Source organism: Quercus robur, chromosome 9 (genome assembly GCF_932294415.1).
Source record: "Quercus robur chromosome 9, dhQueRobu3.1, whole genome shotgun sequence".
NCBI lineage: Eukaryota > Viridiplantae > Streptophyta > Magnoliopsida > Fagales > Fagaceae > Quercus > Quercus robur.
Genome location: NC_065542.1, coordinates 13336394 through 13359727, shown reverse-complemented (window position 1 = coordinate 13359727; position 23334 = coordinate 13336394). Strand labels below are relative to the sequence as shown.

Here is a 23334-nt window from a genome sequence, read left to right as displayed (position 1 = left end):
ACTTATTTTTACTGAAACTAAAAACTGAAAACACTATTGCAAAATTATTTTTAAATGTGTGAATAGTGTCGTGGAACTCATGAACAGTGCGTAAACAGTACATGAACAATGTATTTTATCTCCTACACAATAAATCTATGTGATATTACTGTTCATATGTGCTAGAAAAAACAAGAAAAAAAGAAAAAGTGAACATGGATCCAAACATTCACAGAGTAAAAATAACAACCTTGAGTTATGCATTGAAAAAAACATCGTAAATAAATAAATATTTTTTTTATAAAAAAACGTGCACTGTAATTAATATTTTTTAACCTTTGGCATATGTCATCAGTGACGAGAATTTTTTTTTTTTTTTTTTTTTCTTCAAGTGTGTGACTCCTTGCACTCTCCAAAAAAAAAAAAAAAAAAAAATTGTGTGACTCCTTGGAATTCAATCTGAAAGAGTTTTCGGACAAGAAAAGACTACCTTCTTTATATTAGCCTATTGGAGCGGCGATTTTGGCCCATTAGCATTTATTTTTAAAATATTTAGGCCCGAAACACTGTTTGGGAAATATATAGCAATATACCACTTTTTTAGGTACTCGAGTTTGCCAAGCTCGAGTACCATGTTTTTTTAATCCACTATCGCCCCATATTCAAGGAGCCCTATAGCGGCGTTTTTAAGCCCTATAGTGACGTTTTTGGGCCCTATAGCGGCGTTTTCCTGCAAAATTTTTTTTATAAGTCCCCATAACAAGTTCAAGGGGCCCTATAGTGGCGTTTTTAAGCCCTATAGTGACGTTTTCGGGCCCTATAGCGGCGTTTTCCTGCAAAATTTTTTTTATTAGTCCCATAACAGGTTCAAGGGGCCCTATAGTGGCGTTTTTAAGCCCTATAGTGACGTTTTTGGGCCCTATAGCGGCGTTTTCCTGCAAAATTTTTTTATAAGTCCCAAAACAGGTTCAAGGGGCCCTATAGTGGCGTTTTTTTGGCCCGAAAACGTCACTATAGGGCTTAAAAACGCCACTATAGGGTTCCTTGAATATGGGGCAATAGTGGATTAAAAAAACATGGTACTCGAGCTTGGCAAGCTCGAGTACCTAAAAAAGTGGTATATTGCTATATATTTCCCAAACAGTGTTTCGGGCCTAAATATTTTAAAAATAAATGCTAATGGGCCAAAATCGCCCTATTGGAGCAGTCTATTTAGAGAAGAACACACGAACTGGACTCTAAATGGGCCTCGTGGGCTTATCTCTTTTTCCATTACTATCCTTAAAAAATCTCTTTTATGGATTTGATCTGAAACTAAAGATGTCTGCTTATTGGAAGTCGCCCAACTCCATCACTGTGCAAAGATTGGGCCATTAACACGATGGGGTATAACAGCATGCCAATAAGTCCTGACCCCAAAAAGGACTAATTATGGTTAATTAAAAGAAAATGAAGGCTGCATGCAAAACTTTTGAAAACATTTCCTATATTTGATTGCGTTCCTAAAAATGTTTAGAAAACATTATCCATCATTTGACTATGGAAAAACACATATATTTGCATATTTTCAATATAGTAATTTTGCTAAAAATAACAACACCATATTGATGACACCAATAATCACAAAATTTATTCATTTTTAGAAGATTTATTTTTATTCATTTTAAAAAATTATCTTGTACGTTAAACAAAAAATCGAAATTGTTGAGAGAGAGAGTGAGAGAGATTGGGTACAATGATGGTAGAAGGAGGTGAAAGGGTTCAACCTTGAAGGAGGGGCTTGATGTAAATGTGATGCAATAAACGATTTACACTCTGTGAAGGTGTTTTTCCTTGTCAAGCCGAAATTATTTTTTGTTGAATCAATATTTTCAACTGGGCTAAACAACTTAAAAATGGAGAAAACATTTTGTGCCAATACAAATGCAGCTGAAAATACATGACAAATAAATCTGAATATTTGAATGTATACAAAATTTTTATATATTATCTTGAATTGCCACTACATACATTAATAAAACTCTAATGCCTAAAATGTATAGGTGAAATTGTGTTCGATAATTTTATATGGTATTAACAACTATAATTTTGTTAAACAGATTGGTTGTCCTAGGGAAAGTTCTGTACAGAGATTGGCTTTTGCTATAATGCAAATCAGTTGCCATTTACTCTAACCAATCTATGATTGGCTCAATACTTATGTTTCACCCTTTCCTGATCAGCTTTTAAGTATGCATAAGTTTCTGTTTTTCCCTTCCCTAACCGACTTTTAAGTCTCAACAAGAGAGAGTGATAAATGCAAGAAATTTGACATCACATGTAGTGTGTGAGTAAACATGAATACGAAATTAAAGGAATGAGAGAGGATACATGGCATTAACATGGTTTCGCCTCTTTGGCCTAGCCAACATCTACGATGAAATGTCTATGATAGCAGTACTATTACTATTAAGATTTATGTTTTGCAATGAATCTATTGAAAGATATTCATAATAGGCTAAATCTTAGACTACCTAGCCCGATGTTACATGTTACACACACCTTTATAACATGATTTTATGTTTTCTTTGGGGAGTTCTAGAATCCATTTTAAGCCATGACTCCTTTGTTTATGCCTTTGTTATCTTGTTTGTATAGCTTGAACAGCTCGTAAGTATGACATGGTTGTTGGCAGGTTAATGTCTGTTTGGGATGCACTTATAAACTAACTTATTGTTTATTTTTTCTACTATTTGTGGACCTCATGCGAGTTATCTATTTATTTTATTTAAATTTTACATTTTATCTACAGTATTTAAAAAAAAAAAGTTAGGTAAATTGTTTCTAAACAGACGTAATCTACTTGTTTGTGTGTTTGTTTATTTGTATGTCAATAATTTCATTTATCAAACCCAAAAAAAAAGGTGTGAGAGAGAGAGAAAAACAAAAGTAAACATAATTCGACATGGGCCAAATGGCTGTTTATTTGACATTTCCCCACAAGTGCCTTTTATCTTTCAGCCGCATGTCATATTGATATTGTCATGAGCACACCGCACACGACAAGATTTCAAAAGGAAGCTAGCACTGTGCTGAAGAAAATCAAAGAGAAATAGACATGGGACAGAGTCACACTCTCACAGAGTCATTATTTATCTTTGACTAAACTTCTCTGAAATGACTTAAATGTGGAAATTTTTTTTTGGGTAATCCCAAAATACGTAAAAATTGTTTGTTTTTTTTTTTTTTTTTTTTCACATTCGTGATGGACTCTATTATAGATTTAATGAGTGAACTCCATTATAAATATGAGAGAAAAGAATACCATTTTTCGTACTTTGGAAGTATTTAAAAATTGCTCTAAATGCGGTAGCATTTTTCTCAAACAAGCTTGAGTTTTTACTCCTTCGCCAAGGTTTTTTCGACAAAGTAAAGCTTGAGTTATTATCTTTCGCTAATATTATTCAGTATACAATTCAGCCTGAGGCCTCGCTAGTTTGCTTTCGTACAGGTAAAGAAATTTAAGTTCCCTCCATAGATAGCAGAACATGTATATGAATTGAACCATGCTTTTCACAAGCTTCATGTGACTGGTCTAATATTGTTTTCACTTCCTGCCTAACAAGTTTTCTAAAGTTGCACGTATATTATGTAGTGTTTGATGGACGAGAATGGGAATAAGGATGGGCTGATAGTATTTCGGTAAAAAGTTTGTCAACATTGTCATGGAGAGTTTGCTCCCATACCTTCCATGAAAAGAATGATAGTGATTACGATCTGATACTGACAGCGCTGATGAACAACTCGTCCAAAAAGAGAGTAAGAAAAAAAAAAAACATATGATTACTAGTTCTTTCAAGCGATAATCACGCAACCCCAATTACAAAATTACATGATTAAAATATAATAAGGCAACTCGTTTTTAGTGCTTAGATATGCGTTCAGAAACTGACACCTTGTCCCATCAAAAAAAAAAAAAAAAAAACGACACCTTGTTATGTTATGCTTAGGTATTATTGCATGAGTGTAATCACTTTCGTTCAGTAACGTCGATCGTATAAGACTTAGAAATAACACCAATCTAATAGTTACAAAGTGGATATATTCTATTGTGATATTTAATCCAAATCATAAAAATTAATTGATTTCAAATGGAGAGAATCTTTTTTTCCTATCCTAATACGCCTAAAAACATTAACATAGTTATTAAATCCAAATTGGATGGTGACCCAAGGTTAAATAAGAAAAAAAAAATATAAAACTAAGTTTAAGAAATCATAATATAAATATATAAATTAAATAAAGGCACACCTAGATTACTAATTAAAATAAAGCCTAAAAATCTAGACACATAATAAGAAAACATAAAATAAAAAGACGACGTCATAAAATGTAGTCAAGTCTTTACTAAATAAAACTCTATTATATTAGGTTTTAAAATTCTATAAACAAAAGCATATCTCAAACTCAAAAATCACGTTGTATGGATATTGCATATATATTGATCTCCCTAACTACTCCAATCCCTTGGATTATAACCTGAGCTAATACTTGAAACTCTATCTTCATAAAAAAAACAATGAAAAGTCCAACATCAAATTCATTATCAACACTCTATTTTCATTACTTCATTTATTTTAAAAAACATTACTACCACCGTATACCTTTGGTGTGATGGTCACTCCACAAGTATAAGTGCTTGTGGGTTGTAGGGGTAAGGCCGGAGTTCAAGTCTTCAGGAGGGAGTTTTACACATATGTACACTTAGATTGGGCTAGAATAGAAATTCTATCTTGTATTAAAAAAAAAAAAAAAAAATACTACCATGAACTTATAGAGGTGATTTTGTGCAGAATTATAAAACCAATGGACAACTTGTCTGAGTTTCACAGGTTTAAAAAAAAAACCCATTGGGTCTTACTGGATTTTATCAGTTTAATTGTATAAGTAATCTAATTAAACAACCAGACTAACTTAAGTATTGATTCACTAGATCATTGATCTGACCGGACTCGCTAATCTGAGTTTAATAACCAAGAACATTAAACCAAATCACTTGGGATTGATTATGCCGTTATTATATGCGTTGATAGATGAGTATGGAAGTCAGCTAATGTCAAAGATATAGTTCACCCGATAAAGACTCTCAGCATCTTCTACTAGTATGAAAAGCACATGGTAAGCAAAAAGGAAAAATGACGGATACCTAACAATATAACACGCTTGATGGTTATACATACCTTACATTTTCTCTTTAGGTTTTCTTCGAAAACCTTGAGGTGAAACTAGGGTTTGCTGTTGGGCAAACATCTTCTCTCTGTTTCGGTGGTAGAACTTAATCAAATAGTTTTATTCTCTCTCACAACACCAATCCTTATGGAGGAGATCACGGACCAATGTGCAGGTTTAAAATTATCAGAAAGAGAAGGGAATGAGTTGGACTTGGCACCGATAGCAAGAGAGCACGGTTATGTCCTGGCAGGAAAATTTAGCACGAAGAGACGGGTGAATCTGGAATCAGTGTCGAGAGTCTTGAAGACGATTTGGAGAACCGAGAAAATTTCAAGGTGTATGATATGGGTGACAACAAGGTTCTCTTCCAATTTGGTTTAAAGGAGGCTCTAGATAAGGTGCTTCTGCTGGGTCTGTGGTATTTTGATAAATATCTTTTGATCCTCCACAAACTTGGAGTAAGCGGTGACAAAAGTGTAGTTCAACAAAGCATCCTTTTGGGTACAAATCCATGGTCTTCCTACCATGTGACAGACAAAGGATGCAGGAGTATTGATCAGTGGGACCTTGGGGATGGTGGAAAAGGTGGATGTGGATGACAAAGGTTTTTGCTTGGGAGGCCATATGCGCATCAGGGTGTCAATGGATATATTCGTACCTTTATGCTGAGGAAGGCTAGTTCGTCTTGGCGGGCTGTCGCCAACATGGATGGACTTCAAGTACGAACATCTACCAATATTTTGCTATTGGTGTGGGATGGTAGACCACGATGAGCGAGACTGCATTCAGTGGATTCGGAGTAGAGAAACTCTTAGGGCGGAAGAGAAATAGTATGGCCCTTGGCTGCGTGCAACCCAGGAACGGCTATAGAAACCACAGTTAGTCATTGTAACAAAAGGTGATTGGGGTGGGAGGAAATCGCAAGGAAACAAAGAGAGCCCAAGCGAAAAGGAGGATCGGGCATGCAAGGTGGTGGTGGTGGCAGAGGATGACCGGGGCATGATGACCGAGACAGCTCGTGGGAAGCACGTGAGGAGTGATGTGGCAATCTTAGATCCACTAAAGATGCATCAGATACGTCAAATCCCAGAAAATCTGCAATCTCCAACTTTTGAAAAGCAGATTCGCGAGATATATGAGGCCATCACGGGCGGGGCGGTAATCTCAGAAAATCCATTAAATGCAGATAGTGTGCTTGATATTTCAACTGATTTGCAAAACACGGTGCAAAGCACAAGGGTTAAAGAAGGAAGTGACAAGCGGGAAAACAAGGTTGAAAGTTGGGCCGGGCTTAACATGGACTTGGCCTAAAATGTGGATTTCCAAACTTGACCACTACCATTCCTCATAAATTTAATCTGAACACGGCCCATGAAACAATGGGAAGCAATTTTGTTATGGGTCAGCTGACTCCCAGGCCCCAGGGGGTTAATAAAAACAAAACTACTAGGGCACCTACTTAGGAAAAGAAGAAAGTGGGACGTAACTCTGTAGGGAAGGAAAACAATGCAAGTAGGGCTTGGGATCAAGTGCATGGGGAGAAAAAAGAGGATGATATGTCAATGGATGTGGAAGCAAACGAAGTAGAAGTTAAAAGGAAGGAACGAATACCTTTGGAGGAGATACCAGTTAATGATGAAACTGGAAAGAAACAGAAACTGGATGGAAAAGTCATGGCTCTAGGGAAAATCATGACACAACACCTTGGATTGGCGTTGGCTGCGAGGCAGCCGTGCCGGGAGCAATGAGTGCTGTATGTTGGAACTGTCGGGGGCTTGGGAACCCTTGTACAGTGAAAGCTCTCCAGAAGCTTATTTTGGAGGAAGATCCCACCTTGGTTTTTCTTATGGAAACCAAATTGTAGTGTCTGAGATGGCACGTATTAAGCGCAAACTAGATCGGCAACAGGGTCTAGTAGTTCCTAGTGTTCGGCGTGAAAGGGGGTTTAGCACTCCTATGGAAAAGCTCTATGAAAGTGGATTTCCAAACCTATTCACCCTGACATATTGATGCGATTATTACTGAAGAACAGAGTAATAAATAGTGGAGATTTACTGGTTTCTACGATCACCCTGAAACTAATATATGTGAGGAGTCTTGAAGACTGCTAGAAGAGCTAAGTAAAAGAAGTGACCTACCATGGATTTGTATAGAAGACTTTAATGAGATAATGCATGGGAGAAAGAAGGAAGGTGGTAATATATGCCCAAAGTGGCAAATGAAGAATTTCTGTGAAGCGGTCAATCAATGCAACCTGAGAGATATAGGTTACACAAGATCAAACTTCACCTGGTGCAGGAGACTGGGTAATTGTGGATGGATTAGAGAGAGACTCGATAGAGCTTTGGTGTCCACAAAATGGTCTATTACATTCACAAATGTGAGGCTACATCATGTAGCAGCTTCCATGTTGGATCACTGTATGTTGGTTTTGAAGGCTCCTCGAGACAGACAGCGGAGAACTCAAAGAAAGAAGCTATTCAGGTTTGAGTCCATATGGCTGAGGGATGAGGAGTGCAAGGAGGTAGTGACTGAAGCATGGGATCGAGCACTGAATATGGGGGGCCAACACCCGTTTTCTCAATGTTTGGAGGAGTGTAGACAGTACCTGACAGCGTGGAATAAGAATACTTTTGGTCATGTAGGCAAAAAAATAGCAAGGCTTTAGGAAAAGCTTCAAGGGCTGGAGGGCAGGAAAAGTACCAATAATATTATGGATGAGATCCAGGAAACAAAGTTAGAGTTGAATAAAATGCTCTTGGTGGAAGAGGACATGTGGTAGCAAAGATCAAGAAACTGTTGGCTGAAGTTGGGTGACCGCAACACATCCTTTTTTCACACCAAGGCTTCTAACAGACACCAACGCAATATCATCACCAGGATCAAGGAGTCGAATAATGTTTGGCAGGATGATGAGGAAATAATGGGCAGAACTTTTGTGGAGTATTTTACATAGCTGCTTACTTCATCTCAGGCTGGAGTCAGTACAGAGCTGATTGAGGCCATCCAGGGTAAGGTGATAGATAGAATGAATACCTTACTCTTGCAGGAATTTCATGCTCATGATGTGGAAAAAGAATTGAAGCAAGTGCACCCGCTGAAGGCATCTGGACTGAATGATATGCCTCCCATTTTTTACTAGCACTTTTGGTCTAATGTGAATTCTATTGTTATAAAAACTGTGTTAGACTTTCTTAACAATGGTGTAGCCCCTCCTAAGTTCCATGAAATGCACATTATACTTATCCCTAAAATGAAAAACTTTGAGAAAGTGACGGATTACAGGCCGATCAATTTGTGCAATGTGGCCTACAAGCTTACATCCAAGGCAGTGGCAAACTGTCTTAAACTGGTCTTGCAGGATATTATATGCGAAAATCAGAGCGCCTTCATCTTAGAGAGGCTCATCACAAACTATGTTTTGGTGGCTCATGAATTAATGGCACATCAACAGGAAGAAGAAAGGTAGAAATTGAGAGATGACCCTAAAATTAGATATAAGCAAGGCATATGACTGGGTGGACTGGGGTTGTCTAAAACAAATCATGGTAAAACTAGGTTTTCATGAAAGGTGGATAAGCTTAGTGATGAGGTGTGTCTTTTCAGTGACATATGCAGTGCGAATTAATGGTCAACCATGCGGCCACATTGTTCCAACACGAGGGCTGCGGCAAGGGGATCTTCTATCACCCTACCTATTTCTCATTTGTGTCGAAGGGTTGTCAGCACTGCTGCATAAGGCTGTCCAAAACAAGACCGTCAAAGGTGTGGCTGCCTCGGCTAAGGGACCCACTATCTCCCATCTATTTTTTGCTAACGATAGTTTGATATTCAAAAGAGCCACGGTTAGGGAGGGTGAGGAAATACAGCGAGTGCTCCAAGTATACGAGGAGTCCTCTAGTCAACAACTCAACAGAAACAAGACTTCCCTCTTTTTTAGCCATAACACAAACCATGACACAAAAGAAGCAATAAAGGCAATGTTTGGAGTACAGGTTATCAAGCCTCATGAATCCTATATGGGTTTGCCTTTGTTGGTGGAGAAATTGAAATGAAACATATTTGCACAGTTGAAGCAAAGGGTGGCAAACAAGCTTACAAGGTGGAAGGAAAAACTACTGCCTAATGCCGGGAAGGAGGTACTGATTAAGGCGGTAGCTTAAGCAGTTCCATCTTACACAATGAGCTGCTTTAAGCTTCCTAATACTTTATGTGAGGAGTTGACTAGAATGGTTAGGCAATTTTGGTGGGGACAAGTAAAGGATGAAAAGAAATTAGCCTGGCTGAGTTGGGAGAAAATGTGCCTGCCGAAGGAGAGGGGCAATATGGGATTTCAGGATTTACGACTATTCAACCTTGTTCTTCTGGCAAAATAGGGGTGGAGACTCCAAACAAATTCCTCCTCCTTGTTTTACCGAGTTTACAAGGAGAAATACTTCCCAAGCTGTGATTTTATGGATGCTGGTATAGGGTGTCAACCTTTATATGCATGGAGGAGCATCATGGCAGCCCAGCCATTGGTGCGATGTGGAATGAGATGGCAGGTGGGAGACAGTAAACAGATTAAGGTCTGGAAGGACAAATGGATCTCAAGTCTACAAACATACAAGGTTATTACGCCTGAGAGATTACCGAGGCAAATACAGCGGGTCAGTGATCTTATTGACGAAGATAGCAAGGAATGGAAGAGAGACATAGTCAGCCAATGTTTTCTACCACAGGATGCAGATGCAATCCTAAGCGTACCTTTGAGTGTCACTGGGGCAAGGGATAGAGTGATATGGGCCAAAAACAGGAACAGAAGGTTCACGGTCAAAAACGCGTATAGACTGGTACAGAAGGACCAATGGGATAAAGAGATGGTTGAAGGCTCAAACCAGTTAACTATGAAACAAACCTGGAGAAGACTATGGCAGATGAATGTACCGAACAAGGTCAAACACTTTGCGTGGAAAGCTTGTAGAAACATCCTAGCTACAAAGGAAAATTTATGGTGGAGGAATATCATAAAAGATAGCACATGTGAAGTATGTAGGGAGCAGGTGGAGTCCATATGCCACTTATTTTGGTTTTGTGACCATGTGAAAGAGGCGTGGTCCTCATGCAAGCTATCCTTTCTGTTTGAAATTCATCCTTTGTCGGATTACATGGATGTTATAAGGCATTTACAAAAGTGGGAGGAGTCACGACCAGGAATTTTTGAGCGGACTGTCATGATTTGTTGGGGGATATGGAAAGATAAGAATGAAGTAAGACACGGGGGCAAGCTTCAGAGTGGACTGTTAGTGACGAGAAGCTCTCTTAGTTTGTTGGAGGAATTCCAGATAGCAAATAAAAGACCAAAGGCCATTGCAGAACGGAACCATGTCGTAAAATGGGTCCCTCCACAGTTGGGAGGCTATAAAGTGAATGTTGACGGGGCCGTGTTCTCTAAAAGGAAGTAGGCTGGCGTGGGAGTGGTAATACGGGATGGCGCAGGACATGTGATAGCAGCGCTTAATAGAAAGCTGTACACTCCGTTGGGGTCGTTGTAGACTGAGGCTAAGGCCATAGAGATAGGGGTCACTTTCGCGACAGAGGTCGGGGTTAGGGACGTGACTTTTGAGGGTGACTCACTAGTGATCTGTAATGCTATCCACGGTCTGACTGAAGCAGCTTCATCGGTCCAGAATGTAGTCACAGAAATCCTTAAACGTGTTCAAGGTTTTCACACTTCTGCTTTTTCCCATACCAAAAGACAACGAAATGCCCCTGCCCATGTACTGGCTTAACATGCAATTAATGTGGAGGACTTTGTAGTTTGGCTTGAGGAATGCCCTAGCTGTATTGAGCATGCGTGAATGCATGATGTACTCTCCTTTTCCAATTTTGAATAAAATATTGTGTGTTTTCCCGTCAAAAAAAAAAAAAAAATGCCTGACGTAATAGGGATGGGGATATGTGTAAACTCCAAAGTGATTTTTATTGGTAGTTAAAATGTAAAAGTAACTTATAAAGTTAGGAATTGATTTTCGGAAAAAATTTAATTGATGATGAGGCATTGATTTAAAAAGTATTTTCAAAAAATTTTTTAGTAAAAAGAAAAAAAAAGTATTTGATTTTTTAACAATTTTTTTTATATTTCCTATAAAAATTATATTAAAACTTTCCTAAAATAATTTAATAAAAAATGTTTTAAGAGCTCCTGTTAACCAAACTCATATTATTTTTATTTTTTTGGTAATCATAGCACATAGGAATGAAGTTTTTTTTGGTTTCTAAATTCCTTAAAAAATGCCATTTATGTGAATATAAAGAGGTATTAATGTATGGCCATGCTAATGGGTGCCCTTAGGGCAATAGTTAACAATCCATTTTAGAAAAATTTTAACACCACTTTTATGAGAAGAATAATGCTAGAGATACAAATTATTTTACAAACTGCTAATTTAGTTAGTGATTATTGGTAAATAAAAAAAATGATATTAATGGTGGGCTTAGATGAAAACCAATAAGAGGTTGGACACATCAACATTTTGTAAAAATATTGTAAAATAGTTTGTGTTTGTAGCATTACTCTTTATGGAAAAAGGAAAGAATTGTCAAAACATTAATTACTTTTTTTTTCTTTTCCCATAAAAACTTTTTAAAAATTGATTGTTAACGGCCATTGTCCTAAGGGTATTTGTTAGCATTTCCCTATTAACAATTGCCCTAAGGACACCCATTAACATACACTTTATTAAAATTAATGCAAAAAATCAAATACCAAATTAATGCATCTATGCATTTATGGTCCCCAATTAATCATTAGTTATCAAAATTAATGCAAAAAAAAAAAAAAAATCAAAAACCAAATTAATGCATCTATGCATTTATGGTCCCTAATTAATCATTATTTATCAAAATTAATACAAAAAAATCAAAAACCAAATCAATGCATCTATGCATTTCTGGTCCCTAATTATACATTATTTATCAAAATTAATGAAAAAAAAAAAAAAAAAAATCAAAAACCAAATTAATGCCTCTATGCATTTATGGTCCCTAATTAATCATTATTTATCAAATTAATGCAAAAAAAAAAAACCAAATTAATGCATCTATGCATTTATGGTCCCTAATTAATCATTATTTATCAAAATTGATGCAAAAAAATCAAAAGCCAAATCAATGCATCTATGCATTTATGGTCCCTAATTATACATTATTTATCAAAATTAATGCAAAAAAAAAAAAAAAATCAAAAACCAAATTAATGCATCTATGCATTTATGGTCCCTAATTAATCATTATTTATCAAAATTAATTCAAACTAATCAAAAACCAAATCAATGCATCTATGCATTTATGGTCCCTAATTATAAATTATTTATCAATATTAATGCCAAAAAAAAAAAAAAAAATCAAAAACCAAAAACCAAATTAATGCCTCTATGCATTTATGGTCCCTAATTAATCATTATTTATCAAAGTGAAATGTTAATGGATGGCCTAAAAACATTGGTTTAGAAACTATTTTTAGAAACATTTTGTGAAAAGTAATAAAAAAATTAATTTTTATGACAATTTTTTATATGAGAAATGCTAACGGATGTCCTTAGGGCAATGGTTAACAATCCATTTAAAGAAAGTTTTATGGAAAAAGAAAAAAAAAACAATTAATATTTTGATAGTTTTTTCTATTTCCCATAAAAGTGATGTCAAAATTTTTCTAAAATAAATTGTTAACCATTACCCTAAGGGTATCCGTTAGCATGACTCTTTTTATATTTCCCATAAAAGTGGTGTTAAAACTTTCTTAATATGGTTTATTAATAATTGCCTTAAGGACACCCATTAACATACCTGTAGGGGCTGTTTTTGGGGCTCAGGTCCAACAAGCAAGCGATTCTGGCCCAAAAGTCCCTCAACAATGAATTTGTAGATAGTAGGTTACAGAACTAGGTCTTGACAGAGTGAACATAGTTATGAACAAGCCATGCAACCATTTGGACATGGGGATATTCCTCTAAGCTTCCTGGGATAACAGTCCGTGGGGCTGTATCTTATGCTTTGTTTCTCTAATTCCTTTTCTCTTTCTCTCTGCTTTTTCTTCCTTTTTTTCGCGATCCCCTGGCCATGGGGATTTTCTTCTCTTATATATCATCCTTCCTACGATAATGACCCTACACTTGTTAATCATCTGGGCCTCTACTTGAGTGCCTGTCCCATAGGACATCTTCCTTCTTTTCTGTGAGTTGCACTGGCCAAGATAATTCTGTTCTCCTGTCCTTTCCACATTAATGCGGCTGGAAAAGTAGCTCCTTTGCATTTAATGCGGCAGTTGTGGTTGCTCCCCCCCCCCCCCCCGAACGTCATGCACTCTTCCTTGATATTGGATGACCTTTCGCCATGTAAAGGGTGTGAATCGGACTCCCATTTGGTGCGTCCGAGGAGGTACTCCTCCTCGGATGCCCCTAAGCAAGCCCGGCCCAACATAATTGGGCTGGGGGGTCCTCTGCCCGTGTCTTCGCTTCTTATTGTGGTTGGGTTTAGTACAAGTACTATGGCCCAACGTTGACTGGCGAATTTTACCCCCACAATACCTTTTATTAAAATGGAAATGTTAACCAATGTTCTTATGACATTAGTTTAAGAACTATTTTTAGAAAAAAATTATTGGGAAAATAATAAAACAATGTTGTTGACGGCTTTTTATATTTCTCATAAAAGTAGTTTTAAAATTATCCTATTATAATTTATTGACAATTGCTCTAAGGACATCGATTACTGTGACCCTTATTAAAATTAATGCAAAAAATCAAAAACCAAATTAGTGTATCTATGCATTTATGGTCCCTAATTAATCATTATTTATCAAAATTAATGCATCTTTGTCTTGTCTATTTTTTGCACTAAAACACCTCTTTATATTCACATAAATGGCCTCTTTTTTTTTTTTTTTAAAGGAATTTAGAAACAAAAAATACTTCATTTCTATTTGGTATGATTACAAAAAAAAAAAAAAAAACCTTATGGGTCTAGCTAACGAGAAGATATTTGGTATCAAATGATAACATGTCAGCGGTTTCAAAATCCAATAAATATGAAATATGTCAGTAAAAAATAACTATCTCACTAACAATTAAAAAACATGTGTTAGCGGGTAGTTATTTTTGTACACATGTCTTTCGTTTATTGGATTTTGATACGGATGATGTGGTATCATTTGATACAAAATATTATTTCCTAATTAACAAGAGCCCTTAGGGAAATTGTTACTAAACTATTTTAAGAAAATTTTAATACCACTTTTATGAGAAATATAAATAGTTATTAAACAAATCAATTACTTTTTTTTTTCCTTTCACGTAAAAAGTTTCTAAAAATATTTTCTAAATTAATGCTCTTATGGCATCAGTTAATTTTTCCCAAAAATCAAATCCTAAACTTATGATAAGAGAATAAATCAAATCCTAAACTTTTTTTTTTTTTGGAGGAAAAATCAAATCCTAACCTTAAGAGAAGAGAATTATAATGTACTTTTACATTTTAACTACGAATTAAAATTACTTTACACACATCCCCATCCCTTATTACGTCAGGCATGTTATATTGTTGGTATCTCATATCTGTCATTTTTTCCTTTTTACTTCCCATGTGCTTGTCATACTACTAGTAGAAGATGCAGAAATTCTTAGTCAGGTGAACTATATCTTGACATTAGTTGACTTCCATGCTCATCTTTCTTTCTTTTTGATAGACCATAGTCATCTATCAACGCATATAATAACGGCATAATCAATCCTAAGTGATTTGGTTTAATGCTCATGGTTATTAAACTCGGATTAGCGAGTCCGGTTGGATCAATGGTCCAGTGAATCAGAATTTAAGTTAGTCTTATTGTTTAATTAGATTACTTATACAATTAAACCGATAAAATCCAATAAGACCCAATGGTTTTTTAGTTTTTGTTTTGTTTTGTTTTTTTTGTATTTTTTAACCCCGTACAACCCAGTCAAGTTGCATGTCCATTGGTTTTATAATTCTGCACAAAAAATCACCCCTATGTAAGTCTTTGGTTATAATAATGTTTTTTTGAATAAATAGAGAAATGAAAACAGAGGAGTTTATTATGAATTGGATGTTGGACTTTTCAATGAAAATAGAGGTTTAAGTACTAGCTCAGATTATAATCCAAGGGATTGGAGTAGTTAGGGAGATCAATATATATGCAATATCTATATAATGTGAGATGAGTAATGGTACATACACAAACTATTTTAAAACATTTTTACAAATTACTGATGTAGCTTTAGTAATCTATATATATATATATATTAATAGGTAAAGCTGAGAAAAAATTCAATTGGAATTCAATTAGAGTCTAATTTTGTGACATGTGTCCCATATAATCTAAGTTTTAAATTTTTGTGCCAAGTGAGTTAATTTAGTGTAAAAATTGGAATTCAATTAGAGTTTAATCTTGCGTCGCGTGTCCCATCTAATTTAAGTTTTTTAACTTTTGTGTCAAATGAGTTAATTTAGTGTAAAAAACTAGGAGTCCAATATAAATAAATCATAAAAAACCTAATCATATAACTAAAATTAATTCACATATATAAGTAATTTATGTAATATACCATGATTATGTACGATCCATTACTAACTAGGTTATAAAATTAATTTATGTAATATACCATGATTGCATCTTTCTTTTATCTTGTCATCCATAATATCTTGTTTCATCACATTCATGCATTTATATGGATTCTTTGTACCCCCTTGATCATCTTTATATTTCTCGGGTAGAGCTTTCTAGCTTCTTGTACCTTTTGTCAATCATGACAAAAAGGGGGGAAAATTGTGGAGAAAATGTGGTTTCTTTTTAAGATTCTATATGTTAGGGGGAGAAATACATGCCCTTATAAGGGGGAGATGTGTTTCATCTTTATAGGGGGAGTGCTTACTTCATTCTTCTTGTACATTGGTCATGTGACCATTTGACATACATTGTACTTATATTTGGTTTATATATATTTTGATGTATGTTATTTCACCTATCTCTCCATGTGTTGTTTCTTTTCTTTCTTTACACACATATTTTTTATTTTTTGTATACAATCTATTATTTCCGTTTCATACTAAGATGCCTTGATGAGTTTTGTGTAAAGTGTTTCAGCAATACAGGTTGTTAAAGTCTACTTGCCATAAATTCTCCTTACAAATTTTTTCAAGAGTTTGTATTAAGATAGATTTTATTGTATTCAACAAGTGAGTATGAGTTGAGTGATTTATGACTTCTCTCATATGTTCATTTGTTTATTGTGGTTTTGTCACGGATTGCCAAAGGGGGAGATTGTTAGGATATATGTAAATCATGTTAGGAACATATGTCATTATGGAATTGGCTAATCCTTTGACAAAACGCACTTTACTTGTATTTAGGTAGATCTAGAATGGGTTTAGTACTTCAAGGAATAAGAGTTCAAGTCTAGTATTGAAGCCATGCAAATCTGTCTAAGAAACAAGTGAAGAAGTGCTGATTCATTAAAACTTGATAGCCAGCTCAATAGCTCTCGATAGCTCTCGATAGATACGAAAATCAGTTTTTCAGATTTGATTTTCAGTCGATGCTTATGTATTTGTGTAGGGTTTCTTTTCTCACAACCCTAGACATATATAAGACTTATTTTAAAGGCCATCACATAAGAGAATATAAAGAGAACACATGCAGAAAGTGACCAATACCTTATTTTCTCTGAAAAAAGTGTAAAGTGTTTTAGAAATACAGGTTGTTAAAGTCTACTTGCCATAAACTCTCTTTTTGCAAAATTTTTCAAGAGTTTGTGTTAGGATAGATTTTATTGTATTCAACAAGTGAGTATGAGTTGAGTGATTTATGACTTCTCTCATATGTTCATTTGTTTGTTGTGATTTTGTCACGGATTGCCAAAAGGAGAGATTGTTAGGACATATGTAAATCATGTTAGGAACATATGTCATTATGGAATTGGCTAATCCTTTGACAAAACGCACTTTATTTGTATTTGGGTAGATCTAGGATGGGTTTAGTACTTCAAGGAATAAGAGTTCAAGTCTAGTATTGAAGCCATGCAAATCTGTCCAAGAAACAAGTGAAGAAGTGCTGATTCATTAAAGTTTGATAGCAAGCTCGATAGCTCTCGATATCTCTTGATAGCTCACAACAGATACGAAAATCAGTTTTTTAAATCTGATTTTCGGCCGATACTTATGTATTTGTGTAGGGTTTCTTTTCTCACAATCTTAGACATATATAAGGTTTATTTTAAAGACTGTTACATAAAAAAATACAAGAAGAGAATATGCAAGAAGTGACCAATGCCTTATTCTCTCTGAAAAAAGCTATTGTGTCTTTGCGCCTTAGGGTTTTGTAATCAAGTGCTTTTTGATCTTTATTGTTAATGAAGTGAAGAACTTTGCAGTCAACATCTTCTTCAAGTTGGTGATTAAGTCTTGTACTGAGATTTGCGCAATTAGTTAGTCACATATTGAGAGCCGTGCATCATTGATTAGTCATGTATTGGGATCCGTGCAAAAGGGGGTGGTGTTCATATATTGAAGAGTTCAGAGATTCTGAAGCGGTGGAAGGTTTTTATTGTAAGTTCATCTACGAGGATTGTAGAGTCTAGGGACAAAGGTTTTGTACTAGATCTGAAACTTCTTTTTACTATAGTGTATTGCTTTTTGGGAAGGTTTCCCCCTAGGTTTTTAATTGTGAAACTACTTTGTTTCATTGGTTTTCCTAGGTCATCATATCTTGTCTTATTTATTTTTCTGCTGCATGATTTTGACATGATATTGATGTTTGTTTGTTTTAACAAATTTTATTTATAATAAATCTAATTAACAACTTGGGTTAAAAATTTGTTAATTCTATCAACCGGGGTCTAAATTTTCCCATCATTAATAAAATAGTACATGTTTTTTTTTTTTTTTTTTTTTTTTTTTTTAACCGTCCTATAGGGAGTTGCATAAAAATTTATGCAATCCAAGTTGGATAAAAACATTGCACAATTATTATTATTATTTTATTTTTATCTAATGCTAAGGGTTTAACGAGAAATGCTATGTTCATAACAAATCTCAAGTGGTAGGTTGCTATTGTTACTGGGAAAAAATAATAATTTCAGTAGTGAATTCAAATTAAAAACCTGTAACAACTTGCTATCTAGGACTTGTAATGAAAGTGTTGTGAAAATACTGTGGGCGTAGAATTTCTCTATTATTAACTGGTAGAATATTTCAAATTTTGAAAAAAATAATTCCTGTGACCAAATCCTAACCATAGTTAGTGAAAGTTTTTGTTTTTTGTTTTGTTTGTTTTTGTTTTAATAGGAGTTTTTTTTTTTTTTTTGGGTATTTCTGATCACCAAATCATGATTAGGGTTTAGTCAAGCGAATGTTTTCAAATTTTTTAAAATATTTTGAAACTTTAAAAATGAAAAATAACATAAGTTGTAACTTGTAAACTTATCAAGGTTTTAGGAAGGATTAAACTCTCTTTACCATGATAGTAATGAATTAATAATTTCTCAACAATCAAGTGAAATCTTTGATGCACTTGTCATTGAAATCAATCAACCATCCTTGTTCAAGATTAATCATGTGGCGATGAAAATAAGATTTTAGGTCAAATATTTAAACTTTCCAAAAAAAAGGGCCAAATAATAAAAATCATAAATCTTTTTTAGTTTTTGAATAAGCAGATCTTATCAACTAAAAAAAAAAGTAAGAAAACAGTTCAACTAAACTGCCAAAAACGGACAACAAAACCAAATTCCACCCACAATATGCGTCTACCCATAGGCAACATCAATAGGTTTTTGATGTAGGTGAAGATTGAACCTCAAATCTCTTATTCAACCATAAAAAACTTTACCTGTTGAGCTAACTGAAAGTTTGAAACCCACCCAAAAATTAGCAAACTTGACTAAGTCAAGATTAATAGAACAATTCTTGTCTTTTTACACATATTTCTCAAATATCCTACTAATGAAAGGACAAAAATATATGCAATTCCTTAAATTACTCAAGGAAATTTGATTTAATTATATAAAAACATTGACCAACTATATAACTGAAACAATAGAAATTACATAACTGAATTTAACTGTTTTTTTTTTTTTTTAAATTTAAATTTTTTTACAAAAGATAACATTAAACATCTAATATATAACGCTTGAGAAGTGGTACCTAACTTTTAACCTGACACTCCATTAAAACTTTCTGTTAAAAAAAAAAAAAGGTGAATTAATTTATATATAAATGAAGTTAATTCTCTGTGAAAAAATAGACATAGAATACATGATTTTCTCTATGACCATCCCAAAGATAGATGTGACGCAGATATCCTTCCAGAATTCACTCCCACAACTCTATAAATTCCCTCTTAATTTCTTCTACAATGAAAATCAATCTTAATTAAACATTCTCTTCGCCCTTCAGTCTTCTCACGACATGGGGCTATCTCTAAAGTTCAAAACCAATGTACGTTTTCCACGAACTCCTAGGTTTTCTTGCTTTGTGTTTGGTTTTTTTTTTTTTTAAGATAAAAATTCTACTCTAACCTAATCTAGTGTATATGTGTGTGAAGCTCATTCTTAGAAATTTGAACCTTGACCCTTTCCCCCCACACCCCACAAGCTCTTATATTTGTGGAGTGACCATTACACCAAGGGTGTTACATACACAACATTTTCACAATAAATCATAAGTGGTCGTCTGTTATTGGTTGTTACTGAGTGGGCAAAAACGTAATTTCAGCGATGAGTTCAAATTAAAAACAATAACAACTTATATACCATATATGATTTGTTGTGAAAGTTTTATGAAAATGTTGTGAAAGTAATACTTCTCTTTGTACTTTTATTTATAAATTTTTTTTTATGATTTTCATAAAATAAATGATAATTCACAATATTTTCATAACAAATATCAGGTGGTAGAATGTTTCTTACTGTTATAGTGGGTAAAAAAATAATTTTAGTGATGAGGTTCAAATTAAAACCAGTAACAACCTACCGCTTAGAATTTGTTGTGAAAGTGATATGCATCTTAGCATTTTTTCCTTCTTATTAAAGGGAAATAAAACTTGACACGATAATTGATAACAATTGTACAGGTTCTCGCAGCGATTGTGATCTTGGGAATGCTAAGTTTAAGAGTCGCAGAATGCAGTTTACATAGCCAAAAATTAGCGTATCAGGCAATAAATTGTCGAAAGCATACTGCAGTTTTGACTGATTTTGGAGCAGTTGGTGATGGAAAAACATTAAACACAAAGGTTTTTAATGCTGCAATTCGTAATCTAAGCAGATATGCATCGGATGGTGGGGCACAACTTATTGTACCACCTGGAAGATGGTTGACTGGAAGCTTTAATCTCACCAGCCATTTCACCCTTTTTATTGAAAAAGGTGCTGTTATTCTTGGAACACAGGTATAAAGTTTGTTTGTTTGTTTTTTAACAGTTTAATCGTTTTGTTAGATGAAAAAATTTTGGTTGCAAACTTGTTTTGAGCAAAACAATTAAAAGAAAATAAGCTATTTCAAACACCCTAATAGTTGAGGGGGCCCATTTACATTTTCCCTTTTACATGAAATTTGAAAACAGCCTCACATTTTGGCCATGAAATTAAACCAGAACCATTATAGCATGATAATTGAAAAGCAAGGAACTGCTAAAATCAACTTGTCATAAAATGTATTGGCCTTTACTTGATCCGAAGCTGAAAACAAGGGAAAACACTAACTCAAGTTATTATTTGTAGCTGACAAGAGCCTTTTAGCTCAACTGTTAGCCAGTTTTTTGTGTTTTTAACAAATATATCTAGATTTCAAATCTTTATTTCGGTTGTAACTAGCCAATTATCCATATATATAGTTTGTAATTAATTACCACAAATAGAATTTAGGTATACACTAATTATAAAAAAGTAAAACTATTTTCTTTGATTATTTGTTTCTCTAACCATCGTTTGCTATACTCATGTGTGATCAAATGGTCAGGATGAGTCACAATGGCCTCCTCTTCCTGTGTTGCCTTCTTATGGAAGAGGAAGGGATGCACCTGGTGGACGGTTAAGCGCTCTAATTTTCGGTACAAATCTCACTGATGTCGTAATCACAGGTAATTATATATTAATCAGAACTCTAATTTTTTTTTAATAATTATTTTTGGCTTTAACAATGTCTAATGGATACCATTTGTAATGGCATTATATTAGGTAACAATGGCACGATTGATGGCCAGGGTTCTACTTGGTGGACGAAGTACCGTGCCAAGGAATACAACGTGACGCGACCATACATGATTGAGCTCATGTACTCCAATCAAATCCAGATATCTGATCTCACTCTACTTGACTCTCCATCATGGTTTGTCCATCCCATCTACAGCAGTAATATAATAGTCAAAGGGCTCACAATCATTGCATCAATTTATTCAGCTAATACCGATGGGGTAGACCCAGGTATATATGTTTGGCACTTGTCCTAATTGCTTTGATTAATGTGAGGTTGAAAGGTTAATTACTTATTCCCTTGCCATTCACCTATTTTAAGGACTAATGATAGAAACACAACATTTTTTTCTCTATATTTTTCACCTAAGGTAACAATTTACGATTGATATATCATCATTTTGATCACATGACATCGATCATTGACACTGCTGAGTTTTTGTTTCCAGATTCATGCTCAAACGTTCGTATCGAGGACTGCTACATAGTCTCAGGTGATGACTGCATTGCCGTGAAAAGTGGTTGGGATCAATATGGATACAAAGTTGGAATTCCTACACAGCACCTAATCATTAGAAGGGTTACCTGCATTTCTCCTTTCAGTGCTCTTATTGCTCTAGGCAGCGAAATGTCTGGTGGAATCCAAGATGTTAGAGCTGAAGACATCACAGCCATTGATACCGAATCAGCTGTCAGAGTTAAGACTGCTCTTGGAAGAGGAGGTTATGTCAAGGACATCTATGTAAGAAGAATGACCTTGAAGAACATGAAGTATGCTTTCTGGATGGCAGGCAATTATAATCAACATCCAGACGATAACTTCGACCTGAAAGCAATTCCAGAGATTAATGGAATTAATTATCGAGATGTGGTGGCGACGAACGTTACTTTTGCAGGAAGACTTGACGGAATTACGGGTGATCCCTTCACTGGAATATGCATTTCTAATGTGACCATGACTATGAATCTGAAGGAAGATAAACTACCATGGAATTGTACTGATATTGCTGGAGTGACAAGCAAAGTGACTCCTAAGCCATGTGCTTCGTTGCCTGAGAAGCGAGGTGTGAATTGTGCCTTCCCCACTGATAGGCTGCCCATTGAAGATGTTCAGTTGAAGACTTGTTCTTCCGCGTAATAGCTTCCTAATAAGTTATTCTTTTTGAGGAAAAGCTTCCTAATAAGTTACAACACCATATATGTACTGTGTACATGCATATTGACGACATGAATAATCACAAAATCTATTCTTTTTTGGAAGATATATTTTTATTTAATTTAAAAAAAAAAAAAAAAATCATCTTGCACGTTGACAAGCATAGGGTGAAAAAAAAAAATCGAAACTGTTGAGAGAGAGAGAGGGAGAGATTGGTCACAACGATGGTAGAGGAAGGTGAAAGGGATCAACCTTTGTAGGAGGGGCTTGATGTAAATGTGATGCCTTAAACGATATACACCCTGTGAAGGTGTTTTTCCTTGTCAAACCAAAATTGTTTTTTTGCTGTATCAATATTTTCAACTGGGCTAAACACCTAAAATTGGAGAAAACATTTTATGCGTATACAAATGCCGCTGAAAGTATATAACAAATAAATCTGAATATTTGACTGCATATAAATTTTTTATATTATCTTAAATTGCCACTACATATATTAATAAAATCTGATGCCTAAAATGTATAGATGAAATTATGTTTGATAATTTTATATGGTATTAACAAATAACAACTACAATTTTGTTAAACAGACTGGTTGTCCAATGGAAAGTGCTGTACAGTGGGACAATGTGCCTTTTGCTATAATGCAATCAGTTGCCGTTTACTCTGACAAATCTTTGATTGGCTTAATACTTAAGTTTCCCGATCAGCTTTTAAGTATGCTCAAGTTTCTGTTTTTTC

General features: G+C 34.8%; 1 protein-coding gene across 1 annotated transcript; it reads left to right on the top strand.

Annotated features, from left to right (window-relative positions):
- Window positions 1-20311: 20311 nt before the first annotated feature.
- On the top strand, window positions 20312-22575 carry LOC126700739 (probable polygalacturonase; the record flags this gene model as incomplete). Its single annotated transcript, XM_050398931.1, has 4 exons — window positions 20312-20635; window positions 21205-21325; window positions 21423-21668; window positions 21887-22575. Coding segments are annotated over 4 exons (1380 nt in total), but the record flags the coding sequence as incomplete, so codon positions are not given.
- Window positions 22576-23334: the final 759 nt, after the last annotated feature.